Source organism: Poecilia mexicana, unplaced genomic scaffold (assembly GCF_051168715.1).
Source record: "Poecilia mexicana isolate PSO_F unplaced genomic scaffold, ASM5116871v1 scaffold_3, whole genome shotgun sequence".
NCBI classification, from domain to species: Eukaryota; Metazoa; Chordata; class Actinopteri; order Cyprinodontiformes; family Poeciliidae; genus Poecilia; species Poecilia mexicana.
The window spans coordinates 14,399,374-14,413,388 of NW_028263372.1; the positions used below are offsets into that span (position 1 = coordinate 14,399,374).

Sequence of the window (14,015 nt, forward strand, 5' to 3'; positions counted from 1 at the left end):
GTGGCAGTTGCCACCCCAAACGAGAGCCTTGCCACCCCTGTAGCCACCCTAGCTAGCGACAATGAATTCAATAAATAGTTATGGCAAATCGGACATTAAGCGCATGAAAACTCTTTTTTACGACAACATTGAATGTAACACAATGTAACCTGTCTTAAAATAAGCACAGAATTCCTGACATGGTATATCTGGTACTCAGCCACTGCTGAGTAGCCGGAAGTGCGAGAGAAGGACAGAGCGCCAGCAGCATTGATGGATATATATATATATATATATATATATATATATATATATATATATATATATATATATATATATATATATATATATATATATATATATATATATATATATATATATATATATATATATATATATTACTGGACTGGACATTAGTGATTTATCGTAAGTCACACATACGTCATTGCTGTCCATTGAGTCAGGAATATCGGTGGTCAGGAAAATACTACAATCACGCAAATAATCAGAACAACGGACGAAATGTTTAGCAGTTAAGTCAACCATAAATAATGGTAATAAGGGCTTCAGATTTCACAGGTGAGGAAAACGTTTTAATTTTAAGAAAACATTGAACAAGTGAGCAGTGGGTCAGTTATGCTAGCCTAACTGCTGCTGGCCTGGTATTGACTTTGATAGCCTTAGCATGTGCTGCGCAGTTCGGTGTGTTTTGGTTCCGTTAGCACTAAACAACCCACCAAGTCATCAGTAGAGCAGCTGTTTAAATCAGCTAATCAACCACCGCGGTAATCAGGCGAAAACTTATTAATAATCACAATATAAACATTAAGCCTGACAACATAAAGTAACAGACTGGATGTTCTGTTTTAGTGTTTTTGCTACTTTTTTGTGTGGGAAATCTTTGTTTTTTGGTGTTGATTCCCCCTGATCGGTAATCTCTGCTCTATCTGCTCATTGAGCTGTTGTTTGTCGGTTGCCATGGCAACGGGTCATGCGTAATACCGACATACAGAGCGAGAAAAAGCGGAATAGAAGTTGTTGGAGCTATTTTTTCTTTATATCTTTATCCATTTGAATTTTGTTACTTTATTCTTAAATTTCTATTTTTTGTATTATTTAGAGAGTTTATTTGTAGGTTGATAATTGTTGATTTTATTTATTTTTTGTTTTATTATTTTTCTTATTTATTTTCTAAATTTAGACAGGAAGTATTGTGGGTCAGTCCACTTTCTATAAGTGCAGGGACCTGGTGAAGGACCAGCAGGCATTTGGGTTTGGGGCCGATGGTTTTTACCAGAGCAAGAGTGGTAGCATGAGAACAAATGAAAGCTTGATCTCTGTAATTGTTTGGTGAAAGAAGAAAATAAATCACCAAGAACAATCAATAAGTTTGGACATTGAACCTTGTTTTGCCTGTGTCAAGAAACATGACCCCAGTGCCTCAGTAGTGGCGTGGTGGAACTTTTGTTGGATGTTTGGCTTGGCAAACAATCAGAAGTGGTTTTATCTTTGGTTCTTCGCCTGTTTATCAGCTTTATTGTACCTTTATTGTGGCGGACTGCAGCCGCTGCAATTCCTAAAAACAAGCGACAAAAACTGAGCTAATCCCCTGTGTTCGCAAAACGTGGTGATATTTATAACAGTCGTCAAACTACAGCTCCTACGGTATATTTAAAATAAAACGATTAACCAATATAAATGGAAATTCGCCCCTTCTTGCATCTTGACAGAACTAACAGAAACTAAACTGTTTATAGATTTGTATCATGAAGAATTTATCAAACATCAGTTTTCTAATCTTTATTTAGATATATCTAATAACAAATAATAATATACTAATATGAAGCTCACTTTGAAACAATGCATATACTTCCACCCCTGGAAAAATCCCTGCCCCCCTCTTTGCCACCCCTTAAATATTTTCCTAGATCCGCCCCTGCTATGGCTTACAGAGAGCTGGAAGAAAATTGCATTTGCAGTAAGTGCTTGCAAAACGCCACCTTACCTTTCGTTTGCTTTTTCAGTCATGTTGAGGTGAGATGATAAAGCCAGGAGAGCCAGAAACGTCTGTCTGTTAAGCAGAGGCAAATTAATGGGGAAATTTTACACTTCTAGACTAAAGAGAGGGAGAAAAAAAACCCTCTAATTTGATAATTCATCACCCTTAACGAACTGATTCTGGCTTAGCGCAAATAAAATCAAAGAAATTAATAAATTTTACCATAAAAAAAGTCTATCTTCAAGCTTCAAATGCCATGTAAATATCAAGCAAAGACGCCACGAGGCTTTGAGCAGACAAATTAAAACAGAGCTCATTTAACCTTTATCACATCTCCTGATAAAGAATATAAAGCCATGTTGAATCTATAATGAGTTGGCACATTTGGACGATGTGACGGAAATTAGCACACATCTGAGGAGTTAAAGAGACCAATGGCAGCGGGTGATCGGATGAAATTCTCCGACCGATGAGTTCACAAATAAAAACCTCTGGTGTCACTTCTGATACAAGAACCACTGATTGTACTCAGGCTCCCTGTTGTTGTCCTCAAAGGAATAAATTATTGACAAATTACGTGGAAACAGGTTATGTTCGATGATGAGACGATTTGTTCAAGCACTGGAAATCCACAAGACCTGCTAAGTCAGTAAATACTTTGTTCCTCAGTACAGTTGTTAAAAAGAGAAAAACGTACAACGTGTAGTAGAGAAGCCACAAGAAGAAATAAAAGAAAGTGGAGAGATGGGAGTGGAGCCGAAGATTTAGATTGTCAGCCTTTCTGTTGGTTGGGTAAAGGAAAACAGAGTAATAAGGTCAGAAAAAAAATGTAGTAGTTTTCCAAGTAAAAAGGAAAAACAGAGAGGAAAATATAAAGAAGCGGGAAAAAAATATAAAACACTTAAATATTTTTCTGTAAACTTGAAAATTATTGGTAATAATCTTACATGATAACTGCAGCCTTAAAAGGTATCTCACCATATCTTTTTTTTTTTCACATTGAGGACATTAGAAATAATTTAAAGTCCACAGAAAAAAGAAAACAGGGACGACATGACAACACAAGTTAAACAATGAGGGAATAAAAACATGATGAAAATAGCTGCAAGTAAAGGACAAACAACATCTTTCCCAAAAGCAGATGGCTTTGTGGCTTCGCTTTGTGAATAAGTTTGTAACTTCAGAAAACAAAAGAAAGAAGAAAAAAAACATCTTGTTCTCATCTTGACATACTACATTATTTCAACAAGAAACATGCATCTGCAAAGAAAGTTTGACAGAGCTTGCCCTCCGTTATATAACGACAGTCAGACTTTTACATGTGCATTCATGTGAAAAGGTGCGCTTTGCGCCTCGTTAGCCATGTGTCCAGGACAAAGACAAACAAGCGTATATAGAAGATGAACCAATGACGCTAAATGAGACGCTGGTTTTGGCTTCTTGTACAAACGGAGAGGTGTGAAGAAGGTAAACATCATTATGTTGCAAGAAAAGCACCACTGCTGTACTGAAGACAAGAGCGAGTCTCGACAGAAGTATCAGAAAGTGTTGCTAACAAAAGGCTTCTTTTCAGGTAAAAGATGTTTCTTCGCTGTTATTCAAATGACCACATACTTGTCCAGTCTCAGAAGTTTAAGGGTCTTCTCAACAAATTGTTTCATATTGTTGAGTCAAAATTTCAAAATAATATTTTTTCAAAGAAAATGGATTACTTTTTTCCCCATGGGAATCTGTGAGATTAACAGTAAGTAAAAGTAATACATTAAATCCTGCAAAAAAATAAATGAGAAGGGTTGAGACTGCTGTTTACCTACCTTCTCTTCATGCCTCTTCCATCTTCCTCCAACCCTTATTATTACTAATAAGGTGTTATTAATAATATCTGGCCTTTTGCACTACCTGTCAGATCGCCTTTTCCTTTACATCAGTCCAGTCAAGATGTTGTGAAAGTTTTGTTTCTGATGTTCTGACCAGTTTTGTCTCTCCTGACTTTGCACCTGCCTGCTACCAACATGTGTTTTTTTCTAGATCGTGGGTTTTGATTTGGTATATTGATCTTGAAACCTCAACGATCCACGCAAAACTATCCAATCGAAAAATCTGGAGAGGAAAAGGGTGATCAAAAATCACCACAAAAATTAACAAATAAATAAACAGCATATAGAATAGGAACCAGTGTCCTGTAATCCGATTTGGCTTCTTCAAACTGAAGTGGAAACATTTTTTTTGTTTTGTTTTGAATTGGCAATAAAAATAAAGCTTTCAAGAGCAGAGCTAATGGTGCATTTAAAATTCATGAAGACTACTTTAAATACTGAAGTAGAGGATAGAGGAAAAAGGGGATTATGCAACTGAAACAAAAAATCTGATGGTGAAGTCCTAACCCAGAAAATGAAAACAAGTCTAGCTGAGAAAACTGCTATGATGTCTTGAACCTTAACCCTGCCAGTAATGTTGTCCTTCCTTATGTAATCTCTATAACGGGATTTATATGTGCAGGTTTAAAAAAAATAAAAAAGCCACTAGGGGGCAGAGAGCTACTTTGTTGTTGCCCTAAAATATATTATTTTGAACAATATCGATCTGGAAGTTCGACTGAGTTTGTTTTTGGCTTTCGTTACGTGAGCACAATAAAGAGGTGTTTACATGCGTGGCTCAAGAACACCCCCAAACCATGTAGATAAGATCCAATGAAATGAAGGGGCGTCTGAGGCTGGAAACGGAAGGATCTGACTGAAGGACAAAAAGAAAAAAAAACAGCTGCGTACATTTCATCACAGTCTAGCCTTTAACATGGAGAAGAGGACGTCTGTCATAGCTTTTTTCTGTGTCGGTAAGTGTTTCTGTTAAACATTTAAGTGTAGTTGCATTTTATCCTTGTTTTGATGCAGGAATAATTGCATTTGTTTGCGCAACTTAAGAAATAATGGTGCAGGGAAAACAGTTGCTCCACTAGTAAGATTTTTAAAAAGAAAGAAAAAAAAATTGTTGTTGCTGCAACATAATATTTACACCATTCAAAGTTTGATAAAAAAAAAGGCCACGTGTTCGTACGTTTCGACAACTTCTTCCTTAAAAGCAACCCATTAAATACTCATCAAACCCGTGGTGACATTCATGACTGGTGGAGCACTGACTCCGCTGGAGGAGAATTTAGTTGTTTTAAAAGATTTTATAATTCCGCTGTTTCTATGCACCACAAATCTGGAACAAACTTCCAGAAAACTGCAAAGATTCCGAAACACAGAGTTCCTTTGAATCATGTTTTGAAGATGGCATTTGACAAAATATTGTATTTATTGCTTGTTTCATAACTGCACTGCAAAAGAAAAGAAAATGCCTCTAATTTGCTGTAAAATACCAGCAGCTGTGGTTGCCAGATGTTTAGTAATACGGTAAAATCTGTATTTATACGGTAGAATTCTTCATTCTAGCAACCGCAGCTGCCAGCATTTTACCTATTAGAAACGTTTTTTTCTTTTTACATTGCTGTATAATGTTTTCATGATGTAAAGCAACTGCCTTGTTGAATAAATGGTCTATGAAGTAAACGTGACTTAATATGGTAGCAAAGAAAAAAAAATTAACATCAGCTCAAATTAGATTTTTTGGTAATTTGGCTTATCTCTATCTTATTAAAACTGAAAGTTGTATATGATCTGACCCTTATTTGTATGACCTTTTGTTAAATTTATTACAGTGTGGTCAGCTGTTGCTGCCATCCAGGTTGACATCCCCCAGGATCAGTATGAGTTCGCCAGAGGAGACAACATCACACTGCCCTGCAAATTTCAAAGCGCTCTAAGCAGTCTAAAACTGGCCATTATCTCATGGACTGCTGGTGAGGTCAGTATGTCTGTCTATTTCTAAATTGAATGAATGGACATATTTCTCTAATGCTGTCGTTCTCAACAGACTGTGATTCTCACCCACTATCATCCTGCTGGAGTCACAAACATTAATCCAAAGTACCAGGGTCGGGTATCTGTGGACGTAAACATTAATGGTGGTACTGGGAAAGCTGACCTTAAACTGTCCTCCATCACAATGGCAGACAACAATGAAATTCGGTGTCTTGTCCTGATCCCCAATGACGATGAGGGCAAACCGGCTGACGCAGCAACATTGACTGTTCTAGGTAATGTTTAACCCTTGTGCTTACAAATAGGGTCCAACTGACCCCACACCTGTACACTTGTATTATTTGCCTTTGTCCTTGTACGTTTGACTCTGTCCTCGCACGCACAAGGGTTAATTTGGTTTCTTGGAGATGGTCCACCAGCACATGTTGTCGTTGTGGTTGTTTTAAGTGTTCTAGTGACAAATGCTGAGGTACTAAAACTTTTTTTCAACTGCTATTCAAAGCGAAAGAATAGAAAGCTGACCGCTCTCTCCATCTTTTTTTTTTTTCTTAAGTGGGTCCATCTCCACCAATCTGTAAGGTTCAAGGTAAAGCAGAGTACGGCCAAAACATCAACCTCACCTGTTATTCTGAGGAAGGGTCTCCTCCTCTCAGTTACAAGTGGGAAAGTCGTGATGTGAAAAACACGCCACGTACACTGACCTCAGGCACTGACCGTAAGTACTGTTCCTTAAGAAAATATAACCTATTATACTTTCCCAAGGCTGTTTAATTATATTAATTCACTAAAAATCTTATGAGTCTCATGAAGTAAAGTTGATCAGTTTTGTATCTAACAATTATTAGTCTACAATGGGCGTTGTTCTTCTGAATCAGGAAGATATTTTAGAGAATGGAATGAAACTACACTTCTACCACAATGTTGACACATTTAAAATGAACCATTATTGCGTAACTATGATATTAGCATGTATTCCCATATTCCCACGTCTGTTTGGCTCCTGTTGCATTGTTTTTGTAAGAATGTTCCTTCTTAGTTCCTTCTTCCTTCACAGTCGGCCAGAAATTAGTTGTTTTTAATAAGCTTACAGTTAGATCTACATTAATGTGTTTAATTTAATTTATATTTCTGTATGTGGAAAGTAAGAAAAATTCATAAGGTGAATGAATCATCGATAAGGACAAATGGACACTTTTCATGCAGCTCAATTTACATTTTTGCAATAGTGCTCCTTTTGATCACCAAAATCTTTTTGTATAAAAGTAGCATACTTTCATAGAAAATGCAACTAACTCTTTGTTTTTCCAGAAGGAGGCATCCTTTCTCTTTCTGACATCTCCAAGGAGACCTCTGGGTTCTACATCTGCACATCAAGCAACAACATCTCTTCAGCCACCTGCAACATCTCTCTTGCAGCCAATCCACGTAAAGACAGTTTAGAGCAGCTTTTCCATTTGTGTTATTAATGCAAAATTTTAGCAAAAACTGAAATGTGCACTCTTGACTCGTCTCATTTTCCTTCAATCCTGTAGCCAACATGGACATTGGCTCCCCAGCAGGACAACGCTGATGGGGCGATGGAGGGTTCAAATGCCGAAGGAGGATAAGGTGCAAAGCCGAAGTCAGAGTACCTCCAAAAGACACTCACATAATGTGATAATTGTACAATAACAATCACAATATAGAATAAACACCAAACATAACTAACAGCAGCATGAACAAAAAGTAACTGCTACACCATTTCTAGGAACAGGCAGTGATTTTGTTGTGTTTTCTGCTCTAGACTGAAGCCTCCATTGATCCAGCAGCGACAGTAAACCTGCATCCTTCACCTGCTGAACAGCATGTGGTCATCAAAGAGCCCAGCTGGAGCTTTAAAGGCGTAGATCAATCCCTCATGTTAAGATTTCTGCAGAAAATAAAGTATCCATGGATGAGCCATAGATGCCTCATGGGTGCATCCATCAAATAATCTGCCATGGAGCTTAACATTTTCTCATATACAGTTTATTACGTGATTATCTGAATTCGTAATGCATGTTTAAAAAGTGGTTCCTCGTTTTGATTCTTTGTCTTTTTACGATAAAAGAATCCAGTAGGTAGAATCATGTAATGTTTCTTTTTTAATTCATTCTGATTTCAGTGAACGCTCCTCATTGTCAGTGTGTGAAGCTGTGAGGCCTTTAGCAGCATATTTCACATCAATCAGAAGTTAATTTATTTGGGTTTTAGCCATACCTGTTGTCATGTAGTCCAATATGTTTGCTCTCATAACAACCATTTTCACCAGTTGGTATATTTTTGCCCAAAACAGTCCATTTGATACTCCATGACTTTTAGTTGTTCATTATGGCACTTGGCTCCCTATCAGCACATATAAGAATTGATGTGTACTTGGCATAACAGCCCTAATAGCTTCACTTTCTTGCATCCTCTTCAGTTACACAAAACAGCATAATGGCACCATATGATGAACAAATAAAGATTTACCTAAAACCTTAGGAGTACATTGTGTTTTTGAACTGGCCAAATAAGAAAAATAAACATATAATAATGGCATACACTCCTTTCTTCACCTGAACCAAACTCCATTGACAATATCTTGGCTCTTTATTGCAGACTTCAGTACAGTTTAAACAAATAGAGGGTTCATTTTATATATAGGATCCAACAACTCCTTTTATAAGTAATTCGTTGCAGAGCCTGGGATTTTCTCATAAACGATGCTGCGTGAGATACAGAGGAAATTAGGGCGCCCCCTGTTGGTCAGACACCTTACACAGACAAAATCATAAGGATCAAGTCAAGAGAAGCAAAATTACGGAAGCGAACAGTTGCGTTCAAAAGAAAAAACAACGCTCACATCATTATAATTTGCATATTCTTCACAGCAAAAGTTTTTTCACGTTCTTAGAATTTTCAGATAAAGTTGAAACTTGTATTGAACAATAAAGCTTTTGTATTAGAAGAACTTCAAACACGAAAGTTCTTCTAACACACAAGTTAATATGTTATTGCTTAAACATATTAACTTTGTCATTATGATGACTTTGTTCCTTAGTTTGAGTTGCTTACGCAAAGAAAAAATGCATTAAAAGTTGCGGTATAGAGGAGAAGTACGGTTGGATGAGGAATTGTGCTGTGGTTTCCTGACAAACGGTGCACCCGCTGCGGGTGCACAAACCGAAAACGGAGCAGAAAACTTGAGTTACGAGTTACGTTCACTAAAACACAGCAACACAGCGCACAGCAACAGCACCTTAGATTAGTTTGAGCAAATAAAACTTTATCATGGAGAAGAGGACTTTTGTCTCAGCCGTGTTTTGTCTCGGTAAGTAGGTTTTCTTATTAGAAATTGACTTTGAGTGACATTTTCATGTCATCCCCTCAAATTCAAATTCAAAAATAATTTAGTAATCCCAAAGGGAAATTAAATATTATCATTCATTAATTCTTAAAAGAGTTATTGTAGATTGTAATGTCTGTTGACAGGAATGTGTGTTTTTGATACACAGTTACATAAATAGATATCTCCCATGTAATTTTTTTAACAGTAATGCAAACCACAAACATTTTGATAATGACTTGATATAGACTCGCTATCATCCCCTTACTAGAAAACAGATAAAAGGGGTTACAAAAACAGTTTTAACATGAAAGTTTATTTATTCATTTATTTCATTTTTGTCAGTCGCTTGACGTCTGTGGTTCATTGCAAAATCTTATGGTGTCCTTGTTCCATTTTTACCCAGTTAGAATGAGGTGTCTTTATGAGTTGCTGTTTTTACATAAAATTAAAATGCTGCTTTCTTCCAAACCAACAACAGATAATCACACGATCAATGGAGTGACCATCTTTTTAATTTATTACAGTGTGGTCAGCTGTTGCTGCCATCCAGGTTGACATCCCCCAGGATCAGTATGAGTTCGCCAGAGGAGACAACATCACACTGCCCTGCACATTTCAAAGCGCTCTCAGCAATCCAATACTGGCCGTTGTCACATGGTCTATTGTTGGTGAAGTAAGTATCTCTCTGTCTGTTTTTCATTTGAATCAATCGACATATTTCTCTAATGCTGTGATTCTCTACAGAATGTGATAATCACCCACTATCATCCCAATGGAGTCACAGACATTAAACCAGAGTACGAGGGTCGGGTGTCTGTGGAAGCAAACATTAATGGTGGTACTGGGAAAGCTGACCTTAAGCTGTCCTCCATCACAACGGCAGACAACAAAAAATATGAGTGTCAAGTCCAGAACCCCAGGGATAATGTAGGCAAAGATGCTGACACAGCAACATTGACTGTTCTAGGTAAAACTTAATTTGCATTCTGGGAGATAGTTTAACTTCACCTATTTTTGTTATTATTATTTTTAATAGTTCCAATGTGCTATGCATGGAAAAAAAAATTTAATTGTCTTTAAAAATGATTTCTCAAAGACAAATCATACCACTCTCTTTATCCTTTCAATTTTTTCAAGTGGCTCCATCTAAACCCATCTGCAAGATTGAGGGTACAGCATCGTACGGCCAAAACGTCAGCCTCACCTGTGTTTCTGAGGAAGGGTCTCCTCCTCCAACATACAAGTGGAACAGATATGATGTCCAAAACAATTCTGGTGCTTTCCCCCCCAAAACCACTGAAAGTAAGTATTTGGGACACACAGAAGCTACAAAAACACAAAGGAGAATAAACCGTTGTGGACTTGAGTTTTGCCGTTCACAATTGAGTTTTGCAGGGCAATTTATACAAGACTATCTTGTTTCAAAGAAAGAAACAAGACATTCTCCCAAAAAGTTTTTGAACTTTAACTTTTGTCAATAGTTTTTTTTTTCTTGTGAAATTATCAACAGACAATTCAGTGTGAATTTGGAGAAAGTGAAACCAGTCAAGGTTAAAATTTGAAGTGGCACATCCAGAGTCCTGACTTGAATCTGAATGCGCTAAAGATTAGGACATTGAAGCCTTCCAACCTCAGACCATCAAAGAAACAAAAAATGGATTCCCAGATCATTTTGGGCTCTAAGTCAGCAGTTTGAAGCTACATGCAGTGATCCAAAATTACATACTATGCTAAGAATTGTTTGTATTTTAATTAATGAAAGTAAAACATGGAGGAAAAATGCAATCAGTTAGCAAATATATGTTATGACAGCTTTTTATCACTGCTCATAATGATTTCTACTCATGAGTTAGTACTTCAATATGCAGTAGTGCAATCAAATGAGATTGTATCTTAGTTAATGTTTTAACTAGTTAGCTGTTTACAAAACAGTAGCTGCTTGTACAAATTTTGGGATGAGTTATTCTCCTAGACACAGATAAGGAAACATTACACTCGTCGGCACCAATGCACTATTGGTTTATGAAATGTATTGTAGGTTGATTGGAACAGATGTCGTCGTCCCAGATTTTTAGAAGTAATACGACATGTTTCTATGATGTTGTGCACCCTTACATATAAGTAATAACTTCAGTATACATCATTATTTGTTGTATTTGGTCTTGTCTTTCAGAGGAAGGCACCCTGTTTCTGTACAACCTCACCACAGAGACCTCCGGTTTCTACATCTGCACCTCAGCCAACAAGATTCACTCAACTTCCTGCAACCTCACAGTCACAGTTTTGCCACGTAATATGACTTTCTAACAGATCTGATCATGCAGCGATTAATTCTCCTGTGCGTTGTTATTTCATCTTATCTTCTCTGACTTATGCAGCATCCATGATGAACATCGGTTCAACCGCAGGAATCATTAGAGGAGCCGTTGCAGCTTTGATCTTACTGATTGTTATTATCTATTGCTGTTGCTGCCGAAAGAAGGACAACGACAAGGAGAATTATGCCATGGCACCATTATAAATGCATTTTTTCCCACCCTTTAGCTCTAAACAAAACCCAAGACCTTTAAATTGTCACAGAACTCAGTTTAACAGATCCAGGAATTAGTTTTGTTTTCATACAACAGAAAAAATTTTATATTTCTGGTATTTGTAAAATCAAATTTGTGTTATCTCTTGACTTGGGGATTTCAATTGGTGTTATGGGGCTCTGGTCCTAATGCAAACAGGCTCATGCTCACAGTGATCATATATTGTCTATCAATATATGATAGACAATATATCATATATTGTCTATCAATATATGATCACAGTGATCATATATTTGTCCAGCTCTTCTCCAAACCTCTCCCACCCCTGACTGTTCTGCAGATCAGGCTGAAGTATTTCCCACCAGACCCTAAAGCAGTTCTTTATTATTGTTTCTGTTCATGGCTTTAACAATCTGAATTGTATAAGATGTAGGAGAGGAATGGATCTAAAAAAAATCTCTGTAAATTCTCCTCGGTCCAATCTACTTGTATTTTCTTGACACAAGAAACAGTTAGCAGAACACTTGAGCTGCAAAATTTATATACATTTTCTGTACTGCGCTTTGTAAAGGTTTTGTCCGTGAAACATGCTTTAGTAAATTCACTTTGTCTACTTATGAGCTGTTGGGGAGTTACACTTAGTATGTGGGGTTCACATAAAACCTTAAATGGCACATCAGTCAACAAATACCACATATGTCTTGTTCAGTTCCAGGCCAGCGGAAACCCTCTTTATTAGTATGCATAGCTGACATAAATATATTTGGATTGATTGAATCCTAGTGTCCAAATACTATCTTAAGCTACTGTATTATTTTAATCTGCTAAATATTGTGAATATACCAGAAATTCAAAATATTTCTATCTTTTATTTGGCACTGTTCACTGGTCAGCTCAATTCATTTTATTCAGATTAAAATCAGACAAGTTTAGTTATTCTTCAGTTGTTCATTTATTGGTATTATTAAATAAATAATACTAATGAATATTTTTTTGTTTTCTTTCATCATTATCATTACAAAGCATTTGCATTCTTCTCTCTGTTTATTTGTTACAGTTTTGATTGCTCTTTATCTTTTTTTTATACCATGTTGCTGTTTTTGCTCAAAATTCTGAACATTTGGGGAAGTTTTCAAGATTTTTCTACACAGTCAATATGAATGACAAAATAATGCCAAGAAAAACTGCCATGAGTTTTTTTTGTTGTTGTTGGTGAATATAGAAAGTCCTGCAGTGATTCTGTGTTTGTTCTCCCTTCTTCAAATCTCTCAGTTGATCCCATAACCTGAAGTTATCTGTATAATTTCGTAAATTTATATTCAAAGTGGAATGTACGTATAACAATGAATCTATATTTATGATTGAATGTACTGTATTGATTTGATGATAGATTTCTGGATATGAGTAAGACTTGCTTGCCCTTTGGGGTGCTGTATGATTTGTTGACAATTGGTGCTCTATAATTAAAGTGAACTGAGCAAATTAAAAATAAAATAATTAAATAAAATTCTCTCCTGTTTTTAACAGTGTTAACCAGTTTCTTCTGTCAAGTGCTTGCAAAAATAAAAAAATAAATAGTTTGTTTTGGCGAGTTTGGAAATACATTTTGCACCAGCTGTGTCATCATGTCTACTACTCCAGTATTTTCAACCTTAAAAGACATAGACAATGTCATGAAGAAATATAAATAAGACATTAGAACAGATTTAGATGTCTAGTGTGGGATTACAGTGGCGTTAGATGATAAAGTAATGATGCAGTTCAGTCGTAAGTTGACAGAATTAGTACAGACAGAAAAGAAACATAACTCAAAGCAACAGGAAGTTGTTTTTTTTTTTTTTAGAAAGATCAAGTACCACAGTATTGCACAAAAAAACAAAATTTGCACAGTTGCAAGAAAATTATGAATAAGCAAACCACAAAGAGCCATGATAGTGAATAATGTGATCAGTTTTTTACATTCTGCCAGTTTCACTTATGTTCTTCCGCTTTTCACGCTCACCTATCATCTGAACACGAGTAACGAACCTTAAGCACAGGCGTTCACATGCAGTTCTAAACGTAGGATTGATTCTTGAATTGTTGTGTTTCTGCTTTCAATCCACCATTTCAATCTGTTGTTTCAGATTTTAATCTGTCTGTGGTTGTCCTGTGCAGCTTTCTGCTCAGGACCAGGTGTCAGTCATGTGAGCTCATATCAGTCAAAACACACTCATTTAACTTCTTCACAAATAATGTATTTACAGAAACCACAGAGTTCATGTGCAAAACTGGCACACACAGGCTTTGCTGGC

General features: G+C 36.5%; 2 protein-coding genes across 4 annotated transcripts; both read left to right on the top strand.

The window, feature by feature from the left end:
- Positions 1–4,545: 4,545 nt before the first annotated feature.
- LOC106914629 (cell surface A33 antigen-like) lies at positions 4,546–8,342 on the top strand. 3 transcript variants are annotated; one of them, XM_014981532.2, is made up of 7 exons: positions 4,546–4,811; positions 5,679–5,824; positions 5,894–6,116; positions 6,395–6,556; positions 7,153–7,266; positions 7,374–7,449; positions 7,625–8,342. In XM_014981532.2, the coding sequence occupies exons 1-6, from the start codon at positions 4,772–4,774 to the stop codon at positions 7,409–7,411; spliced, it is 723 nt and encodes a 240-aa protein (XP_014837018.2). In that variant the 5' UTR covers positions 4,546–4,771; the 3' UTR covers positions 7,412–7,449; positions 7,625–8,342. The 3 variants fall into 3 exon arrangements, 2 of the variants coding, with proteins under 2 accessions (XP_014837018.2, XP_014837017.2); XR_015762490.1 differs by having other exon boundaries at positions 4,549–4,811; positions 7,150–7,266; positions 7,374–7,462; XM_014981531.2 differs by having other exon boundaries at positions 4,552–4,811; positions 7,150–7,266.
- Positions 8,343–8,432: 90 nt separating this feature from the next.
- LOC106914628 (cell surface A33 antigen-like) lies at positions 8,433–13,228 on the top strand. The gene is made up of 6 exons (XM_014981529.2): positions 8,433–9,172; positions 9,715–9,863; positions 9,935–10,157; positions 10,328–10,492; positions 11,364–11,480; positions 11,569–13,228. The coding sequence occupies exons 1-6, from the start codon at positions 9,133–9,135 to the stop codon at positions 11,709–11,711; spliced, it is 837 nt and encodes a 278-aa protein (XP_014837015.2). The 5' UTR covers positions 8,433–9,132; the 3' UTR covers positions 11,712–13,228.
- The last annotated feature ends 787 nt before the right edge of the window (positions 13,229–14,015 follow it).